General features: G+C 38.0%; 1 protein-coding gene across 1 annotated transcript in view; it reads left to right on the top strand.

Moving 5' to 3' along the window:
- The window catches only part of thada (THADA armadillo repeat containing), a 167,672-nt gene that overhangs the window by 55,471 nt on the left and 89,696 nt on the right, over positions 1 to 22,505 (top strand). Inside the window, exons 23-28 of the mRNA XM_057847681.1 lie at positions 2,985 to 3,117; positions 7,632 to 7,754; positions 11,078 to 11,200; positions 11,599 to 11,690; positions 16,489 to 16,578; positions 21,751 to 21,882. Coding sequence (XP_057703664.1) covers positions 2,985 to 3,117; positions 7,632 to 7,754; positions 11,078 to 11,200; positions 11,599 to 11,690; positions 16,489 to 16,578; positions 21,751 to 21,882 — 693 coding nt within the window. The remainder of the gene's footprint in view (positions 1 to 2,984; positions 3,118 to 7,631; positions 7,755 to 11,077; positions 11,201 to 11,598; positions 11,691 to 16,488; positions 16,579 to 21,750; positions 21,883 to 22,505) is intronic.

Raw genomic sequence — 22,505 nt, forward strand, 5'->3', positions numbered from 1 at the left:
CTTAATGTGGCTGCGGCTGGTGGGGAAAAAAAAACAAAAAAAAACTTGTAATATCCCTGGTCTTCGAAGGGGGCAGTGGGGCGGCGTGTTGTATTTCTGTTGGGCTGTAATTAGTAGTTGCGTGTGTGGGGGGGGGGGGCAAGTGAACATATGAACATAATGAAAGCACCGTACTGTAATTAATAATGGTAGGATTAATTCAACAACTACAACATATGGGAAGACAATCTAAATTACCTATATTACTGAAGTCATTATATAATGCAAATAAGGCTGCTTAAAAGTTGGTGGGGACAATTGAAGCATCTTGAAAAGTTGGTAGTGTTATGTCCCTACCGTCCCTATGCAAACCTATGCCCTTGGTCACTAGTAGAGCTGGGAATCTTTGGGCACCTAACGATTCGATTACGATTACGATTCAGAGACTCCGATCCGATTATAAAACGATTATTGATGCACTCCCCTCCTTTTAAAAAAAATTTTTTTTTTTTTTTATATGATTTGTACATTAGTTCCAAAATTGTTCAAAAATACTCTCAGGCTAAACCAAACTACTATTTCAGTATCAAGTTAACATATAGCAGTAAACAAATATACAAAAATAACAGTAAATAAAAAACTCCAATCCCCATTCTGTATCAGCAGCTTTAAACTACATTCAATTAATTTAATGTTGTGAATCAACCGTTAAAGTTGTTAAAATTGCTCCCGTTACTCCATAATTTCCCTTTTGTCTACTTTCGACATGTGAAAGTTTTAAAACTATTTTAAAGATAGATTCAAGTCAGTATTTTACTGATTTGGGAGTATTTTAGATAAAAAGTTAATTAGGTTCGCTTGGAAGGTTCGCTACAACAGCCTTGCAGGGAAGTGTACTGCTTTAAGATGGCGGCCGTTTACTAACGCCCGCATCTAGCTTTTTGTAGATGTGCTGCTAACGCTATTGAATCTACAATGATAACTTGATATCTACCGTAACATTATGTGGATGTACTTTGTAGCAGCTTTTCGGCAGCAGTCAGGTATGTTGTTGTGTTTTTTATCTCGTGGCATGAGTTGAGCTAGAGCCATGAGTTGAGCATTGGCATTACCCGAGGGGCCGGGTAATGAGAAGCATGATGTTTAGCTACTCTCGCTCCGTTCTTCATTGTGCCGAAGACCGCGTGGTGCGCTGTGTTGTACTTTTGCTTTAGTTGGCATATTTCAATAATCGGAATTTGGATGTTTGTGAATCGTTCTCGAATCTTCCACGGCCGAATCGCAAATAATCTAAGAATCGGAAATTTTGCACACCTCTAGTCACTAGGCATACCCAGACACCTTTAAAACCATGGCATGTTACCATACCCAATGATTGGTGAAGCTGTTTTTTAAAAACCCGCCTACTGGTCTGAATATCTTCTTTTGTTCTTGTAAAAGTCCATCATATGAGGGCTAGTGTCTTGTAAAATGTTGAAATTCTAGTGGTATGTGGTTGTGCGTGTGTTCTGATCTGAGCCCCGTGTGTTTGCATGTGTGTGATTCAAGAAGGGAAGAGCAGTGTGTGGATGGTATGCAGGCTGTGTGCTGGGTTATGGAGTGTTGATTGCAGGGTGCTTAACCACAGCCTTTTGATGATCTGTCTTGGGATCTGGCATTGGTGTGCATCACTATGTTTTCACTCTTAGACTGTATCTCTTTTGTGCTCTTTCTTTTTTCCTTCGCTGACCCCCCCATTTTATCTCAGTTTTTGTTTTGTTTTTTTTCATGACCTTCACTCATCTAAGTTGTTCAAAAAGACCCTGGACTGGTGTCACAAACCATATACTGTATTTCAAACTAGTGTTGCGCCATGTGGAATGAAAATATAATTTAATATTAACGTTGCCGATGGATCGGGTCCGATCACGTCATTTTCAAAGTATCGGAATCGGCAAAAAACTATCGGCCATGCCTTTTCTTAATATATATATATATTTTAATTAAATTGTTTTCTAATTGTATTTAACTTTACAGACATAATATGTTACACTCATCCAGAGTCTTTAGTTTAGGCTTAAGGTAGGGTTATCAAATTTATCCAGATAACAGCGGTAATTAATTTTTTAAAAAATGTATCACATTAAAATATTTAACACAATTAATGCATGCGCTGCACAACCCACTCACGCATTATCGCGCTCAATCTGTAATGGCGCCGTTTTACCTATATAGAGAGATAAAAGGCAGTGTATAATGAGTACAGTGAATTTTGGCAGCCTTTGGAGCCTTTTTTTAATTGGCTAAAGCCGTACAATCCTTCTCCCTACAATTAGAAATATCATGGGAAGCAATGTGGGGAAGCAAGGTAGCAATTGATCTTTTTCTTAACACCTTATGTTATTTCCCAACGCAGAGAAGATAAATCAATTGGTAGCACTACGCACGGTCATGGTTCCACTTCCCGTCATGCATTTTGGCATGGCTACAGTATCATTTACTGAAAGCTCAACAAATACACTAGATGGCAATATTTAGTCACAATATACAAAGTCACAAGTCTTTCTATCCGTGGATCCCTCTCACAGAATGAATGTTAATAATGTAAATGCCATCTTGAGGATTTATTGTCATAAGAAACAAATACAGTACTTATGTACTGTATGTTGAATGTATATATTCGTCCGAGTTTTATTCATTTTTTTCTTAATGCATTGCCAAAATGTATATGATCGGGAAAAATTATCGGGATTGATTGGAATTGAATCGGGAGCAAACAATCGGATCGGGAAGTATCGGGATCGGCAGATACTCAAACTAAAACGATCTGGATCGGATCGGGAGCAAAAAAACATGATCAGAACAACCCTAGTTATTAGCGTTACTATCGTCATTTATGAAGCATACAGACAGTGCATGCTGACTACATTATACTAAGGAGCTGATACCTTTATTTACGGTAATTACAATCCCCCCAAATAGAAAAAGGCGCATAATCATATATAGCATGTTTTTGTATGTGTAAGGAGCGGCAGTAAAGTCCTACAACAGCTTCCTGCTTGCTGGCTTTCCGAAGTTTTGGAAGAGGTCAAAGCAAGTGACCCATCATCTAAACTGTGTGCCACAAGACGCAGCGCTGGAATACCCTTCTATATACAGGTAATTTATGATGAATGCTAAATTTGCTTAAAATCAATAAATTGTTCACAGATAGTTCAAGTGGCACAGTTAGGTATAAGAGCAAATTAATGCGACTAATAGTTTCATTTTCGGTGGTCGTCACCCATGATTTTATTGTGGCAAAGATGTGTTTACTTTTATTAGAGTGTTTTTGTATATGAAGTTATCCTACTATGTTTTGTATATGAAGTTATCCTACTATATTTTGAGACGATAAAACGAACCACAAGAAACTAACATGGAAGTTGATTGACTGTTGAAATGTCATATGCAATTTAAACAACAAAATTAAATCAGGATCCAGATCCAGCAAATTACATTTGCGCGTCAGTACCTCTGTTCATAGTCCAGTTCGATTACCACATATATATATTTTTAACATCTTTCGACATAAATTCGTAGAAAAGTGTTTTTGTAATTCTGCTAACAACAACAAGGAGTAGTGGTTACAAAATTGTTTATCTGGTTTGGAAAGCGACCTTGTGCATGTTCCTGTTTACTTCTAAATGCCATTGCAATCAGCAGTTCTTGGCATTCGGCTATGACACATGCTGCAAGAACATAAGGTTTCCAATCCTTGTTTCTCTTTCACCCAAATTACTCATGCACTCATTGTTCTTTGGGAATCTGCTCTTTGACTAATCTACACTACTTGAACAGATTGTCTTTCTTCCTTTTCTTTTTTTTATCTATTGTCCTATAATATTCATTTGAATTTTTATATTATAGATTTGAGATTTAAAACTAGTCCTATTATTTCTGTTATATTTTTTTCAGTAAAAGGCATTTTAAATTTGTACTTTTTAAAAATGTACTACTGACTTGCATGCCAGATTCTATACTGTGTTGTACAAATAGATAATCGTACCACTATAACACAAAATAAATAAATTTAAGCAATCTGGTGCGCTCCAGAAACAATCTGGTGCGCACCAGAAACTACCTGGAAAACATTAGCATTATATAGCATTTAAGCTAGTGGAATTTTGCGATGCAAGTTAGCCAATTGTTGCATTGCTGCAATTGGCTAACTTGCATCGCAAAAGTCCGCTAGCGTAAATGCTGAACAGTGCTAATGTTTACAACAATTGGCTAACTTGCATAGCAAAAGTCCGCTCGCTTAAATGGTATATAATACTAATGTTTACGACAATTGGCTTATTTGCATAGCAATAGTCCGCTAGCTTAAATACTATATAATGCTAATGTTTACGACAATTGACTAACTTGCATTGCAAAAGTCCGCTAGCTTAAATGCTATATAATACTAATGTTTACGACAATTGGCTTATTTGCATAGCAATAGTCCGCTAGCTTAATTACTATATAATGCTAATGTTTACAACAATTGACTACGTTGCATAGCAAAACTCTGCTAGCTTAAATGCTATATGATGCTAATGTTTACAACAATTGGCTAACTTGCTAAGCAAAAGTCTGCGAGTTTAAATGCTATATATTGCTAATGTTTACAACAATTGCCTAATTTGCATAGCAAAAGTATTTGAGCTTAAATGCTATATAATGCTAATGTTTACAACAATTGGCTAATTTGCATAGAAAAAATCCGCAAGCTTAAATGCTATATAATGCTAATGTTTACAACAATTGGCTAATTTGCATAGGAAAAGTCCGCTAGCTTAAATGCTATATAATACCAATGATTAACAACAATTGGCTAACTTGCATATCAAAAGTCCGCTAGCTTAAATGCTTTGTAATACTAATGTTTACAACAATTGGCTAACTTGCATAGCAATAGTCCGCTAGCTTAAATACTATATAATGCTAATGTTTACAACAATTGGCTAACTTGCGTAGCAAAAGTCCGCGAGCTTAAATGCTATAAAATGCTAATGTTTACAACAGTTGGCTAACTTGCATAGCAAAAGTCCGCGAGCTTAAGTGCTATATAATGCTAATGTTTACAACAATTGGCTAATTTGCATAGGAAAGGTCCGCTAGCTTAAATGATATATAATACCAATGTTTAACAACAATTGGCTAACTTGCATATCAAAAGTCTGCTAGCTTAAATGCTATATAGTGCTAATGTTTACCAGATTGTTTTTTAGTGCGCACCAGAAACTATCTGGTGCGCACCAGATTGCTTACATTTATTTTATTTCCGTCGATGTCCCTTTAGGAGCTCCGCTACTCCGAAAAAATTTGTTCCCACTGTTTTTTGTTTTTAACGGATTGCTAACTTTTTAAATCTCATTTTAAATCCAGAAGCAGCAACAAGTTTGAGTAAACATTATATATATTTAGGCTATTTTAATGCCCGTTTTTATGTCTGATAATACTTGACTGCCAGCTGTGCCATCAAAACAACAGCTGCAACATTCAAAATATAGACTTTGCCAAACTTTAGATGTATTTTTAAAACCATTTCTGTACAGCTTATAGAAATCCTTAAATGACACATACAGTATATGGCTAGTAGTAGTGGTAACCATAGCAAAAGAGGGGGAAAAAGATGGTTGAAATGTTAGCTAAAGAATAGACCAGCACAATGGAAACAGTCTGAGGAAAAGATGAAGTCGACACCTTGGCAGTGATTTGGCCTGCATTCCCTACTCCTGGAATGACAGAGTCAGATCCGGGAAGGCTGCCTCTTGTGCTCCTTTTTCTCTGGTCTGGACCAACCCAACAAACACTTCTCAGGAACCAGACTGTGTTTTCCTTCCACCTCCTCTCAATCCCATAGGATTTGTAAGAGCCAAACCTTGTTTCCTTCTCCTCTCCCCCCCTACCTTCAACTCTCCATACCTCCTAGACCTAATTCTTAACCATAACTGAGGCCAGATGTTTCCCATCAACTCCCTCCTCAAGATAACTAACACACACCAGCCTTGCCCCAACATTACCCCCTCCCGACACATACAAATTATGTCGTCCAGTAAAGCTTTCGGTATATCATCCATCTTGTATTCGTATAGTGTTTGCGCAGTCCATCTTTGTGTGACGAACAGTCCTTAATGTTACTGGTACTCGATCAGTGACCCAAAAGGTACTAAATTATGCCCATGATTGATTCATTTTTAGTAAGTGTTAGACAAACATTTTGTATGATTTAAAAATAGAGTATTACTTCATACAGTGGGACCTCTTAAAGTTACTGTACAGATTTTTTGTGATAATTTGAAATACAGTACTTTTCTACTCCATGCATGCTCCACCAATGCCCTGATAAGTACACAGAGCCCTGACATTTTAACTTAGACTTACCCCAAAAGCCCTTTTTTTCTTAACTTCAATAGAGTTATCGGGGCAAACACGCCATGTGCACGGCCATGTGCACAGTCGTGCTGTTTCACCAGGCCTTGTCTCCGCTTGGCAAAAACATTTTTCTAACCCACTTCAGACCTGCTACTAACAGTAAACAATCACGTCTGCCGTTTTTATATTTCTGGTACTGATTTGATGGCCCGTTGCTTTATTTTTGTGCTTGCACAAGCATGCGTGCATGCTCGTACAAGCATGGCTTAACACAGGCTGCAGTTACGCTTTAAGCCGGAGGTGGCAGTCATGAGTTAAAAAAAAAGTGACAAACTCCGTGAAGCACCCTTCTTTTTTGTGATGTAGGTTGACCTCCATTTTGTTTCAGTGTAGGGTCTAATTGAAATAACAATAAGTTTTGGTGTTATTGTTACTGTAATAGCTGCATGACTAGCTATTATTTTTTAACTAACATTCGCTGAACTACATGAAGGGTGATTGGGCTTTATTTTTTGCATTTTGAGGATAAGGTGCTCTTTTCACAATCAGATTCATCTATAGTGAGCAGGTATATATTAGAAACACACATGGAAATTGTCTTTAATACAAACAAGTAGAGCCACTATAGTGTAACAACAAACAGGCCACTACAACAAAAGTACATTGAGGATGTCCAAACAGCCATTTAGCCATGTAATGATGGAAGTAGTGCAAAGGTGCTGTTTTCATTTAATAATTTCAACGGGATTTTGTTTTAGTCAACCATATAGCTAGCGTTTGGCTGAATTTGAGCAGATCGGCCAATATTATCGGCTAGCCGATGATATCGGACAACTCTAGTCAGCATTGTTATTTTGTCATTGCGCCTATCTTCACTGTCACATTAGATTCCGTTTGTACTTATTTAATTTTATATACCTTTTATATAGGTTATTTATTGATTTTTTAAATAGTATTTTATACTTTTGACTTTATGCTGTATAATGCTGCTGCAATATCTGAATTTTCCCTATGGGGGAATCAATAAAACATTAGCTTCTCTTATTTAAGAATTCTGCCACACCAGTAAAGGTAAAAGCATTGAGCGAAAAGGCATATATGCATGTAAGGAACTATTCTGCCAATTTCGGATTGAAACTGTAACAACGCAAAGAGAATACTCTTTCGATGCAGTGTATTCAGATGTTGTTAAAAGATGTACTGTATAGTAATGAGACTCTGCTGCCTGATTGTGCTAAGCTGTTTTAAGAGCTCTTGTCTTGTTTCTGCAGGCTCTTCTCTCATCTGAGCCAAAATCTTCAAGTTGTAGTCTGTTGAAAATGACCATGAGAGAGCTGATTACCCTTGCCATGCCTACTCCTGACAGAAATACAGATGGTTCCACTGTTCCCCAGGTTTGTAAGACTTACAGATCTTGGCATTTATTGACTAATTTCCGTACTAGTGGAACAGACTTTTCTATTAACCCTTTAACACCTAAGCCTATTTTGGCCGAATTTGCATGCATTTGATGTGCATTTATATTTCAAAGAAAAAATTGTTCACAATGGCCAAGTTGGGTCCCTTTTTTAAGGACACCTTGAACTTCATGTCCAAACTGTTGTTTTCTTCACTGAGCAATTATAATCCACATTTTGGACCCAAAAAGACAAAAAAATCCCAAAATATTTTTTCAAAATTTGTAATGTTGATGTCCCATTGATAACCAAACATGCTCGACCAACCGTTTTGAAGCTTGATGATATTTATTCTACTTGTTAGGATAAACATTCAATAGAAAAAAATAAGATTGAATAGTTTTATGTTTGACAATTCAACACAAACAGCAAGTATGGTCATAGGCGTTTTTGGCCTTTACACACACTATGGTCAAAACAGTGCAAAATAGTGAGAAAATATATATATATATATATCATCTAACACAAAAAGGATGTGGAGGATATCTCTTTGTGAATTTAGGTATTATACGCATCACCTTATCTGAAGTATATACGTACATGCAATCAAGCTTCTCGAACACTCATCTTTATAAAAATTGAAAAGATTATAGTGAAGTAAAAATATATATAACATTGGGAAAAAAGTATTTTCAAAAATATTGACAAGTAGTTCAGTTCAATTCAAATTTTTCTGGCATACGACCCAATAAAGTGGTTTTTTTTTTTTTTTTTTTTTGCGAACTCAATAAAGCTTCTGCATGAACAGGTCAGGGAGCTGCGTCACACACAACGTCACACAGCCGTTTGTGGACTTTGCGCGCTGCTGTCAGCCTGTCACTTCTACTCGCCGAGACGCCGACTCATCCCAGGAAAACAACGACAAATACGGCTCATCTTCTTCCTTGAGTTAATGAAATAATGCATTAGCTTGCGCAAAATTTAGTTTTAGTTTCATTCTGCACGTTTCAAAGTCGCTCGCTCAAACCAACCGGCCGTTACTTGCCTCGCATGTCTCCTTTTCCTTAGTTGGCGCCTCACTCGGAAATTTATAAAAAATGTCCACATTCGGTTCGTCCTTCTTGACATCACAACGGCTGTTGGGATATGTAGTCTTTTGTGCTGCTTTCGGTTTTGAAAAAGGACAAAAAAATGATGGAAATATGGAGATAGATACATGGTCCATGCAGCGTTTTAATGCATATTTATGAGTGCAATAAAACTATAAAACTCAAATGACATTATCTCCCGTTTTTCTTGGTCGATTGACTTCAAATAAAAACTGGTGTGGACATCAACTTCCGTACTTTCAAATGAGACCAACCAGCGGCACGTGGGTGACGTAATTACAGCGTGACGAAGCTTCAAAGACGACATGCGTGATCGCGTCGCTGCCGACACGTTAAGTGTTAAAGGGTTAAAGGGAACCTCAGACAGAAAGACTTGTAGTTCATAAAAGATACATGTTATTAAGAGGTATAATAATTTGATATTAAAACCCCTCTTGATGTTTTCGTTTTTATAAAATTTGAAAAATTACTTTAACTAATAGGTCGCCATTGTTGTTGACGACGCAATGCACCCTGGGCTATGATGTCACTGGGCAGCGCCGCCATACTCCCACTATGTCACTCGTTAGCTACATAAACATGTTGTCGGTTCTCCCCTTCCAAGTTGAACCTGAGCAGAAAAGTGATGAGCAGGACAGCACTGTCGATATTTCACAAAACGAGCAGCAAAAGCAATTAAATGAAAGTCTTCAGCGGGATTTGAATCTGCGTTTCCCGTGCGTCAGACGAGCACGTACACAACAGGACTCTACTTCGGCGTGATGTTAGTCATGATTTTCCTCTTAAAGCAATCACAACCCACATGCGTTGTCTGTCTGCGCGGTAAAACCTCAAAGGGAAACTCAACTGAAAAGAAAGTGCGACTGGCTTGACCACTGAATTTAAAAAACGCGGCTCACTTCAGACAGCAAGCAGACAACAATAACATAGGGATTGTGTGACAGGGTTTATTGAACACACAAAAAACACGCGATCGCGAAAAAGGACACACAAAAAAAGTCCGTGACAGTAGGTCGGGATCAATAAAAAAAAATAATTTAAAAAAAACCAAGGGAAAACCGCAGTGAGAGGCAGACAAACGGAAAAAACAAGGCAATGATGCAATTGACAACAGCAGCAAGTCTATACAAGCCGCCTAGGATCGGTTTAAAGACACTGCTGATGAGCTAGAGTTGAGATGCTGGTACGACGTTGGGAACTCATCTAGGGCTGCACCTATCGAATATTTTAATAGTCGATTAATCGATGGACTAGTTAGTTCGAATAATCGAGTAATCGGATAAGGAACATGAAAAATTAAAATACCTGAGCTGAGCTTCAAACGATATAATAAAAAAAAAAAAAAGAGGATCTATGTACTACAACAGAACAATTGGCTAACTTAGATAGAAAAAGTCCACTAGCTTAAATGCTATAAAATGCTAAAGTTTTTTTTTACAATGCTCTTAACAAATGGTTCAGACACATTCCCACAAAAAAACGGCTAAATATACCTATAAACTAAATTGTGAATGCATTAAAAAACATTAGCCCAAACAAAAACTTAGCTTACGTTGGTCTTAACGGGGAGCAGTTGGATTCAGCTATGTGAAAAGAGGCAGACCATAGGGCAATGTATCCACCCTAATCAATAAAACTAAATGCGAACACTTTCAAAATAAACCATTACAACGCCACTTTAAATCAACGAATACTCGAAGCAACAAAATTTGAATATTTTTTTCCTAATCGAATACTCGAGTTAATCGATTAATCGTTGCAGCACTAAACTCATCCCACATCTCTTTCACAAAACAATCTGACCAGCAGCAGGATGTGACAAAATCATGCCAGTCGTCATACTAGCTTTGCTTGCTAGCTAGCACAGCTATTCTCCCAGTCCAGGCCAATCGCGTCCTCACCCCTAGCGTGCATTGTGGTATGAAACATGGTGCCCTCCGTAGGTGAAAACATGTACTAAATATTATAGTTTTAAACTAATGGCAATAATATATGTGTTTCTACTAACATATTTTAGTAAAGGAGAACAATTGTGGCTTATTAGAGCCTACAAGTCTTTAACTCTGAGCATCCCTTTAAAGCAAATGAGCTCATTAACTACAGTGGGACCTGTGCCAGTAGTAGCATTTTACTTACTGTATAAACAAATTTCTGAGCTAATGTCCAGCCATGTGCTTGGCTCAGCTTAGTGCCTAAATACTTTCATTACAGGTACATGCGCTGAACATCTTGAGAGCTCTTTACAGGGACACTCGTCTGGGAGAAAACATCATTTGTTTTGTGTCGGATGGAATGCAGGCTGCTGTACTTGGCTTCACCTCTCCTGTCTGGGCAGTGAGTTTCCATGAATTTCGCCCCTCCTCGACAGCTAAAATATATCATGGCTATTTTAATTTTAGCTAAAAAGAAGGCACCATAAAACAAAACCGAACTGAGAGGCTTTGACCTCCAAATGTAGATCTTAATTAAACTGTCATTTACCAACGATTTTGGCATGAAATCTGAAAACTCTTTATGTAGAGTTCTTAGAAGGAAATGTTGGTTTCACCTTTATGTATGGGTTTAGTTTCCACAGATAACATTGTAAAGATACAGATACAGATTCATCTTCTGTGATATTTCTACAATTTCTAGCTGTAAAACTGCTTGCAAATGCAGACGTGTGCCTTACTTTTAGTGTTATGTTTCTCATGCCCAATGTCCCTCCCATTTTCACTCCTATTTTATTTCAGGTAAGGAATTCCTCAACTCTTCTCTTCAGCACACTGATTACAAGAATCTTTGGAGTGAAGAAAGGGAGGGATGAACATTCGAAAAAAAACAGGTCTGCCTTTTTTCCCCCCAACCGGCGTAGAATGAACTGTTTATATTGACCTGCACTTTGTGTAAACCAGCAGTTATTCACATACAAATTGTGTAGATAGCATCACACGGTTAAAATGAATGGCAAGAATGAATGGAAATCTACATTTTTGGGTTTCAACTTTGAGCCATTTAGAGACAGGAAAAACATTTGGCATAAGATAGGCAATGTAAAACATTGAATACACCACCAGGGGGCAGTATTGTAACATTATATTGCGTAATTATTTTAACCAACTAGTGCTTTTCTCACCCATATTTTAAATGACGCTGTAGAGATAGAATTTCCTGATGTTAGAGCTGCTACACTGCTGGCCAAAAGTATTGGCACCCCTGCAATTCTGTCAGATAATGCTCAATTTCTCCCAGAAAATGATTCCAATTACAAATGCTTTGGTAGCAATATCTTCATTTATTTTGCTTGCAGTGAAAAAACACAAAATAGAATGGGGGAAAAATTAAATCATTATCATTTTACACAAATTAACTCATTATCATTTTACACAAAACTCCAAAAATGGGCTGGACAAAAGTATTGGCGCCCTTTGAAAAATCATGTGATGCTTCTCTAATTTGTGTGATTAACAGCAACTGTTACTTACTTGTGGCACATAACAGGTGGTGACAGTTACTAAATCACACTTGCAGCCAGTTAAAATGGATTAAAGTTGACTCGACCTCAGTCCTGTGTACCACATTGAGCATGGAGAAAGGAAATAAGACCAAAGAACTGTCTGGGGACTTGAGAAGCAAAATTATGAGGAAGCATGGGCAATCTCAAGGCCGCAAGTCCATTTCCAAAGACCTGAATGTTCCTGTGTCTACCGTGCACAGTGTCATCAATAAGTGTAAAGCCCATGGCACTGTGGCTAACCTCCCTAGATGTGGATGAAAAAGAAAAATTGCCAAGAGATTTCAACAAAAGATTGTGCGGATGGTGGATAAAGAACCTCGACTAACATCCAAACAAGTTCAAGCTGTCCTGCAGTCCGAAGATACAACCGTGTCAACCCGTACTATCCGTCGGCGTCTGAATGAAAAGGGACTCTTTGGTAGGATACCCAGGGGGACCACACATCTGACCCAGAGACATAAAAAAAGCCAGGCTGGAGTTTGCCAAAACTCACCTGAGAAAGCCAAAGACGTTTTGGAAGAATGTTCTCTGGTCAAAAGTAGAGCTTTATGGGACAAGGCATCAACATAAAGTTTATAGGGAAAAAAACGAGCCCTTCAAAGAAAAGAACACGGTCCCCACAGTCAAACATGGCAGAGGTTCCCTGATGTTTTGGGGTTGCTTTGCTGCCTCTGGCACTGGACTGCTTGACCGTGTGCATGACATTATGAAGTCTGAAGACTACCAACAAATTTTGTAGCATAATGTAGGGTCCAGTGTGAGATAGCTGGGTCTCCCTCAGAGGTCGTGGGTCTTCCAGCATGACAATGTACTAAAACACACTTCAAAAAGCACTAGAAAATGGTTTGAGAGAAAGCACTGGCAACCTCTAAAATGGCCAGCAATGAATCGACCTGAGTCCCATAGAACACCTGTGGAGAGATCTGAAAATGGCAGTTTGGAGAAGGCACCCTTCAAATCTCAGAGAGTTGGAGTAGTTGGCCAAAGAACAATTGTCTAAAATTCCAGCAGACCATTGTAAGAAACTCATTGATGGATACCGTAAGTGGTTGTCCGCAGTTATTTTGTCTAAAGGTTGTGCTACAAAGTATTAGGCTGAGGGTGCCAATACTTTTGTCCATCCCATTTTTGGGAGTTTTGTGTGAAATGATAATGATTTAATTTTTTTTCATTCTCTTTTGTGTTTTTTCATTGCAAGCAAAATAAATGAAGATATTACGACCAAAGCATCTGTAATTGCAATCATTATCTGGGAGAAATTGAGCATTAACTGACAGAATTGCAGGGGTGCCAATACTTTTGGCCAGCAGCGTATGGGCATAATATTCTCAAAATTAAAATTAAATATACGAAGAAAAAGTAAAATAATGTACTTTTTACACTGTTATATTGCAATTAGCTAAAACATTTTAATAGCCTTTGATGTCATTTTATCATGTTTTATCACATGGTACCCGCAGGTTAGTAAAAGTATTAAAAAAGCATTGAATTTAGTTTTTCATTAAATATAGATATTAAAAGTATTAAATTAGCTGTTGTAAGTCTGGAATTTTTTCACTGTGGTCTTAATTTTCAAGAACATCTCAATGCAACCTAAATTATATCCGTGACGATTTTTTTTCCTTAACGAAGATGACGCATGGAACTTTTACGATGCACTCCACTACAAATCGAAATACACCTCGTGCGCGCCAAAATTTGGAAGCAAGCAGTGTACAGTGACTCGGACAGCATGGGGAAGTGCAAGTTTAATTCCAAATGGCTACTCGACCCCAAATACTCTTGGGTTAAAGCCGTCCCAAACGAGCGAGAAGCCTTCTGTATATTATGCACAAAAAAAAATGTCTCTAATGACAATGGGGCTTGGGGCCTTGGAGTCCCATATGAAGAGCGACAAACATAGCTCATTACCATCAACATCACAACAGCAGGCAATCACACAGTACTGTGTGCTAACGCAACCGGCTAGCAGCACTACCACCACCACAACCGGCAAAACCTCTGCATCGGGAATGCGTCCATTTGTCGGTGGAACGAAACCCTGCAGGCAGAAGGATTGCGGATTCTGAAGACCATAACAGACCACCATTCATATACTTCAAATGAGTCAATCGGTGATCGGTTTCCAATATTACGTCATTTATGGTCGGCATCGGCTGTCACAATGTTGGTCAAATTGTGTTTCGTTCCAGAGGGAGCGTTCCCGATGTCGTAACTGTCTTTTGTAATGAATTCTCAGTTAGCAGGAAAAAAAAAAAATGCACATTTTCTTAATGTTTAAATAGTCTACATATTTTTATGATAATTATAAATGCATTTACACAATGAAATAACGCTGGAAAAGTTTGTTAAACAAAATGTTGGTCAAATCGTGTTTTTTTTCCCCGGAAGGAGCATTCCCGACGTCGTAACTGCAGCCAATTTAAGCTCATCAAGACTAAGATAGAGGTAAAATCGGGCCCAAAAAATCTAGCCCGAACCGACCCGGTCGGCGGGTATTAAAGCCCGACCCAGCCTGAGCACGATCAATTAACTTGATTTGCCTGTTTTCAGTTTAATTGAGCTGTTTCCAGCTTGCTACAGTATGCTTATAATTGCGATGTTTGTTTGCCGCTTTTCGTCCTACTGCGAAGAGGGAGGAAGTTACATCGGCCGCTGCCATGATATTTAAGTCATCAGCCATCTGCTGTGACCCAGGAATTTAACGCCTGCTTTCACGCGCACTGGTTCCTGGGAAAGTCCCGGACAGGATAGTAGGACGCGACCCGTGAAATGTTAGTGTAAACTCCGTGTCAGTCGACACGGGAAATTGTTCCGCGATATTCCCGGTGTTTTGGAGTATGTGAAAGGGGCTCAGGTCACATCCAGATAATTTGGGTCTCAGTTTATGGGTCATGCGAAGGCAGTGGACCTGCGTAAACATTTCGGTTTCCCTTTCGAATGATTGTGAATATCGCCGTTTTAACTCAAGAGTTAGCCATGTTCACTGGGGTCTTGGCAGGTGCACTAGCCTGTTACAGAAGATGGCTGGTCTGAGTCCTGTCCTCCTCCTCTTTTTGTCCATAATTATTGGGTGCTTGCGTGTGTGTGTGTGTTTAAAGAAAATCTGAAAGACTTTATAATGTTACTTTAAATGTGTTTTAATTGTATCTTCATCAAAGGTGCATTCTTTTGTCAAACTCGCTTACTAATTGAGGTTAAATTTGATGTTCAGTGCTTTGTTATATGTTTCAATAATATCTAAATAAATGGTGCGAGAAAAGTATTCATTTTCAGTTGAAATGGCATTAAAAAAGGTCTTAAAAGTCTTAAATTTAGATTGATCAATCCTGGGGGGACCCTGTATCAGATATGGCATTTTTTCTACACACTGATCATTATCTATAGAAAATAATATTTTTTATCCACCAATTGTTATATATATTTCATTGTTATCAACTCCTGTTTCGGTGTTTGTTGTTATTATTTGTTATGTCGTTTTCGTTACTATAGGGTTGTCAATCAGAAGTGCAGTTGCTGTCTGTAGCCAAATAGTGCACTCAATTTTAGGTAATATGCTTTAAGACAATTAATCAACACTCAATTCCATGTAATTTATCAAATACTGCATGATGACAGTTTGTCCTTGTTTTGTTTCGATAGGTCTTCTAACAGCTTTCTAAGATCCCACATTATTTACAACCTTTGTCAGGGTTTTATTAGACTTTGCTTCTCTCTGTTTACAGGAATTTCCACCCATGTATTTTACTTGAGTCCAGATGTAATTCATGTGGATCACTGCTCCATTAACTGAGCCCAGACTAAGGCCTCTCTGCTTCGTGACCTTGCATTGATAGCGCTGATATCATCTTTAACATAAATACAACCAGCTGACACAGAAAGATTTCTTCCTAAGTTTCATCTTAAACATCCAGCCTTATCACAATTTGTAGTAACTGGCCATTTGCCATGCTTGTAGATATAAAAGTCTACACACGCCTGTTCAAATGCCAGATTTTTGTGATTTAAAAAAAAAAAATGTCTGAAGGAAAACAAAGTGCGAGTTCTTTTTGTCTTTTTTAGTAAACTGTATCTGTTAATGCAGTAACTTTTTTCCCCCTCTTGTGCTTCTGTTTCTTTGCTTTAGAATGACTGGTCGTGAATTTTTCACTCGTTTCCCAGCTCTGTATCCATTTCTTTTAAACCAACTCAAGGAGGCAGCTGTCTCAGTGGAAAGGTGAGTGGGTTGTGGAATCCATATTGACTTTCTCATTTGTGATTTTGATGTGGAAGATTTTTTTTCTATCAAGTTCATGTACCAGTTCTATTGGAGCATGAAATCACACCTTACTTTCAAATGATCTTACAAACAAACATGTGCTTGGAAGAAAGTCAGCACTTTCCAACTAGGCATGGTGGTGAGATCAAACGTTTCACTCAATCAGCCAACTTTAACTTGAAATACCTCAGAATCCAGCTAATGTGTTAGCGACTTGGATCTGGTGATTCTGCAGTGGAGAGTTGAATCCACTGAGATTTATCGGCCTTATCTTTGCCTGCTCAGACAAAACTCTTTTTAAAAGCATCTGAATCATCTAACAGCTTTCCAGGCAGCCTTATCTGACTATGGATCCAATTAATTGAGGACTCTTTCACAATCCCCCCACTCTCTTGGCTGGTTGTTTAAACATTCATGGCTTTCCCACGGAACCAAATCTCAATTTTTTGACTTTACTATATATCAAGAAATCCAAGACATCACTAACAATTGAAGAAACGAACAAGACATATGTAACTGCTCTTAGGGACGATTATTGTCATTTAGAAGTTTCAAGTTAAAACATTTAATTATATGTCAAAATTTGACATGAAAACAGCATTTGTTCAGAGATAAGATGCACCAGACTATAAGCCACAGCTGCCCTCACTGTATTATTGGATATGTAAACCAAAAGATTTTAACCGGTAACATTTTATTTGAAGACTGTCATTATTATGACATGACACCGTCATGAGTAGAGGCGTGCGAAATTTCCGATTCTTAGATTATTCACGATTCGGCCGTGGAAGATTCGAGAATGATTCACAAACTTTCAAATTCCGAATATTGAATTATACCAGGTAAAGCGGAAGTAAAACACAGTCAGCGCGATCTTTGGGAAGCAATGAAGAATGGACCGAGAGTCAATAACATGTTCAACTCATGCCGCTAGATAAAAAAAACAATCATACCTGACTGCGGCTGACAGCCGCTACAAACAACGCCCGGTTGCTAGTTGCTACAAACAAACGGCTACAGTAGATATCATATATATGTAGAACTAGATGCAAAATGACAGACGACAGCGGTATTAGAACATGTATTATTGAAGAGAGATGCAAAATGACTTGCCGGCGTCAGTAAACAGCCGCCATCTTAAAGCAGTAGACTTCTCTAGAAGGCTCTGTTGTAGCGAATCTAATTAACTTTTTATCTAAAATACTCCTAAATCGGCAAAATCTTGTCTTGAATCCATCTTTAAATGATGAAACAGTTTTAAAACTTTGACATGTCAAAAGTAGACAGAAGGGAAATTATGGAATAACGGGAGCAATTTTAACAACTGTAATGGTTGATTCACAACAATAAATTAATTGAATGTAGTTTAAAGCTGCTGATACAGAATGGGGACTGGAGTATTTTATTGTTATTTTTGTATATTTGTTTACTGTTATATGTTAACTTGATACTGAAATAGTAGTTTGGTTTAGCCTGAGAGGATTTGTGAACAATTTCGGAACTAATGTAAAAAACATTTTTTAAAAAAAAAAAAGGAGGTGGGTGCATCAGTAATCGTTTTATAATCGAATGGGAGCCTCTGAATCGTAATCGTAATCGAATCGTTAGGTGCCCAAAGATTCCCAGCTTTAGTCATGAGCATTATTGAATGCTTATGACAGATGTCTTTTAGGTCCGGTTCAGACCGCAGGTCTTAAAGGGGAAGTTCAGAATTTTTGACATCAGGCTTAATCTTCGAGTTAGCGAGGGTTTAATTAGTTGGTGAAGTTGATTCCAACAAATTCCGTATAGTTTTTTAGTTATTTGTTAGTTTCAGGGCTCCAAAGTGGCTAAGCTACCGTGAGTCAATTAGGCTGACTTAGCATGCCATAAAAAACAGCATATGCACACATGAAAATCTTTGATTACCCATGCAATCAATAGTGTTGGCTATGTTTTCAGGATAGTTATTAAAACTTTTCTCACCGCTAATTTTTTTATGTCGTAGCCAGCAGCAAGTAACCAGTTTTTGTATTGTTCCTCGTTCTTCATCGGGATTGAATTACGACATTTTTTTTCGACATTGTTTTTGCCCACATGGGTGTTTTGGAACAGTGATCTGGATTTTGAATTTATTTGACTTTGTTGGATCTGTTCGTAGATCTGTATCGGTTTTTATTGGCATGCTCAGTTGGTCCCATTGACTCACGCTAGCTTAGCCACTCCGGAGCCCTGAAACTAAGAAATCACTTACAAACTGCACGGAATTTGTTGAAATCAACTCCACTAACTAACTAAACCCCTGCTAACTCGAAGATTAAGCCTAATGTCAAAAATTCTAAACTTCCGCTTTAATGCACGAATCCGACTTTTTTGTGTTTTTCCGATTCGAGCGAGGCATTAACTTGGTCTGAACCGGACAAGTCACATAGAAGAAGACCATTTGAAATCCGTGGGTGACTTTCGTATGTGGTTTAAATCCGATCTGGACCACATTTGTCCAGAATGTGGCGGCGGTCTGAACTGTCAGGTTTTCCAAATCGGAATTCATGCTGCAATTACGTCAGCAAAGAGCGAGAGCGGCAGGTAGGACAGCAGCGAAGTAGCTGTGCATTAGCGTTAGCGATTAGCTGTAACTCTGCTTTTACGCAGTAAGCTGGCTTGACCACAGTTCTAAAAAATTATAATGGAGAAAATGATTAGCCTGATAATGTTTGGTTTTCTTTCTGTGCGCCAAATAAGCAATATATCATTATTGCTTGGATGGCGTATGCCATATAAACATTGAATATAAGACGAAACGGGGATGAGTAATGTCTGTTAACTGTTTCCTCTTTTTGGAAATAAAAAATATGATCATCCTGTAATGACATACAGCCAGCATGTGTAGTCATTTGTTTTGGTGTTTTTGCGCATGCGAGTCAGTTTGCTCAGCACGTGTCGGACTGCGAGTTAGTGCGCATGCGTAATACATGAACGGGCTCAATGAACAAAGGCAGTCTGAACGGGCACGCCAAAAAATAGATATCCCCAAAAATTGGAATTGTGCATTAAGACCTGCCATGTGAACCTAGCCTTAGTGTCATCCGGCAAATTATCTCACTTTTGAATGGCTGTATAAAATCCGAGCTGGACATAAGGCAAGGCAAGGCAAATTTATTTATATAGCACAATTCAACACAAGGCAATTCAAAGTGCTTTACATCACATGAAGATCATAAAAATCACATTTAAATCAATACAACGTAAAAACCAAGACAATCAAAATCGGAAATAAAATTATACATAAAAATCGCATTTAATCACAAATAGAATAAAAATAAATAAATAGAAATAAAACAAAAACTACTACTACTACTAATAATAATTGAAATCAGCAATGGAGATAAGCACAAGAGGAATAGAAAGCAAGTAGATTGAAATATATAGACAGTTATGGATATGCAGTGCTAAACAAAAGTGTTTTTAGCCCTGATTTAAAAGAGCTAACAGTTTGAGCATACTTCAGACGTTCAGGTAACTTGTTCCAGAGGTGAGGAGCATAATAACTAAATGCTGCCTCACCCTGCTTGGTTCTTGTTCTTGGAACATGCAGGAGACCGGTTCCAGACGACCTTAGGGTTCTAGATGTCTCATAGGAATCTAACAAATCAAGCATGTATTTTGGTCCAAGGCCATTAAGTGTTTTATAGACGAGCAGTAGTATTTTATAATCTATCCTTTGACTTACTGGAAGCCAGTGTAGCGATTTCAAAACCGGTGTAATGTGGTCCAGCTTCCTTGTATTTGTGAGGACTCTGGCTGCAGCACTCTGTACTAGCTGCAGCTTCCTGACTGATTTTTTATCAAGACCCCGTAAATATGCTGTTGCAATAGTCCAATCTGCTGAAAATGAATGCATGCATAAGTTTTTCCATGTCTTGTTGAGTCAGAAGCCCCTTAATTCTGGTTATATTTTTTAGGTGGTAATAAGCAGATTTAGTGACGGACTTTAGATGGCTATCAAATTTTAGGTCTGAGTCAATAATTACGCCAAGGTTTCTGACTTGATTTGTAGCTGTAAGTGACATTGTGCTAAGTTGCCTGCTTATCTTTGACCTTTCCTTTTTTGGCCCAAAAATGATCACGTCTGTCTTCTCCACATTTAACTGGAGAAAATTCTGGCACATCCATTCATTGATTTGATGAATGCATTTACTCAGGGAGATTAAGGGACTATAATCATGTGGGGACACAGAAATGTACAGTTGTGTGTCATCTGCATAGGCGTGATAGGAGATGTCATAGTATTCCATTATCTGAGCTAAGGGAAGCATACTGATGTTAAATAAGAGTGGTCCAAGAATTTACCCTTGAGGGACTCCACACGTGAATTTGGTTCGTTCTGACTGATGGTTTCCGATTGACACAAAGAAATCCCTATCATGTAAATAGGATGTGAACCACTGAAGAATAGTGTCAGTAAGCCCTACCCACTGTTCCAATCTGCTGAGTATTGGAATGGAGTAATAAATGGAGTTAGTCACAAAATTAAAACACTTAATGACATCTGTCATAAGCATTTATTAATGCCCATGACAGTGTCATGTCATAATTAGGACAGTCTTATGACAATGCTGTCAAATAAAGTGATACCTATTAACCCAAATAAATCAACAAGTAATCTGCACTGGACTATGAGCTGCAGGATTCAAAATCAGGGGGAAAAAGTAATGTTTTATAGTCCAAAAATTACAATATACGGTAAGTAGAGGTTAATATAAGCATTAGAGATAATGGATGGATATCTTTTGTTGACAACTCGACATTTTCTTGGTGTTTTTATGCATACGCATGTCATGTTTATGTCTACTAAATTATAGTATCGGAATCTTCCAATTTTAGCCATTCCCTTTTTCTGCTTGAAATTTACATGAGCAATACTGGTTACTGTGTAGGTTTTTTTTTTTTTCCTTAGGAACAATTGTCACTTCACAGCTATGTGATTTTCTTTTTAATGTTCTATTCTAACATCCCATTATTTTGTCAAACATCCCATAATGTTGTCATGTTTTTGTCATCCCTCTTTAATTAGCCATACTGACTGAAACACTGCTTTGTGAGTAGAGGTGATACATAGTGGATAACTATATCTTTGTACTGCATGTATAGTGACAGTGGTCAAGTGAAGCTTCATCCCAGCCTCTTCTTGCTGCTGCTGGTTCTCAGCCGACTCTACCCATCTCCAATGGATGGCTCCCCTTCACCTCTGGGACTTGCGCCATTCATGCCGTTTATCATCAGGTAAGAAGGAGGCAAGCACAAATTCTAAATTAGGGAATGGTTCTCGTTGACATTCCGAAAAAGGAAGTCTGCATCAATAAGCTAGAAGAATTGGACAACTTTTTTTCCTAATAATATCCTAAATACTTTCTACGTACACATTTGACGGTGAAGATTCTAAGATGTAGTCCTTCATATTGGGGCCTTCTCCAAATTTGTCATGGAGTAATCTGACTGAGTGAGTTGTGTATGAAAGCATTATAACTGGAATATCTAAAACACTAACTCCTTGTGTTGTTTTTCCTTTCTAACCATCACTTCGCTTATATATATTTTTGACAGAAGCTGAGTTGAGTGACTGCCGTTATTTTGTTTTTTCCTCTTGGACAGCATATCACATGTCCTTTAAATCTTTTTGAAAAGTCCAACAAAATACACAGATGCTTTTTTTAAGCCAAAATTATTGTTTGCCCAGCAGCCACAGTCTTGTGTGTCTTCCAGTTTAGGCGTCAAGCATTGCACTTTACTGTGTAGACAACAAGTGAATGACACATGTAAGCACATTTTAGATGCTAGAGTGGATCTTTCATGTGTAACGTAGAAGGAATTTAGTGTGTTTACTTATTCTTATCAGAACTTTTATT

Source organism: Corythoichthys intestinalis, chromosome 10 (assembly GCF_030265065.1).
Source record: "Corythoichthys intestinalis isolate RoL2023-P3 chromosome 10, ASM3026506v1, whole genome shotgun sequence".
Lineage (NCBI taxonomy): Eukaryota > Metazoa > Chordata > Actinopteri > Syngnathiformes > Syngnathidae > Corythoichthys > Corythoichthys intestinalis.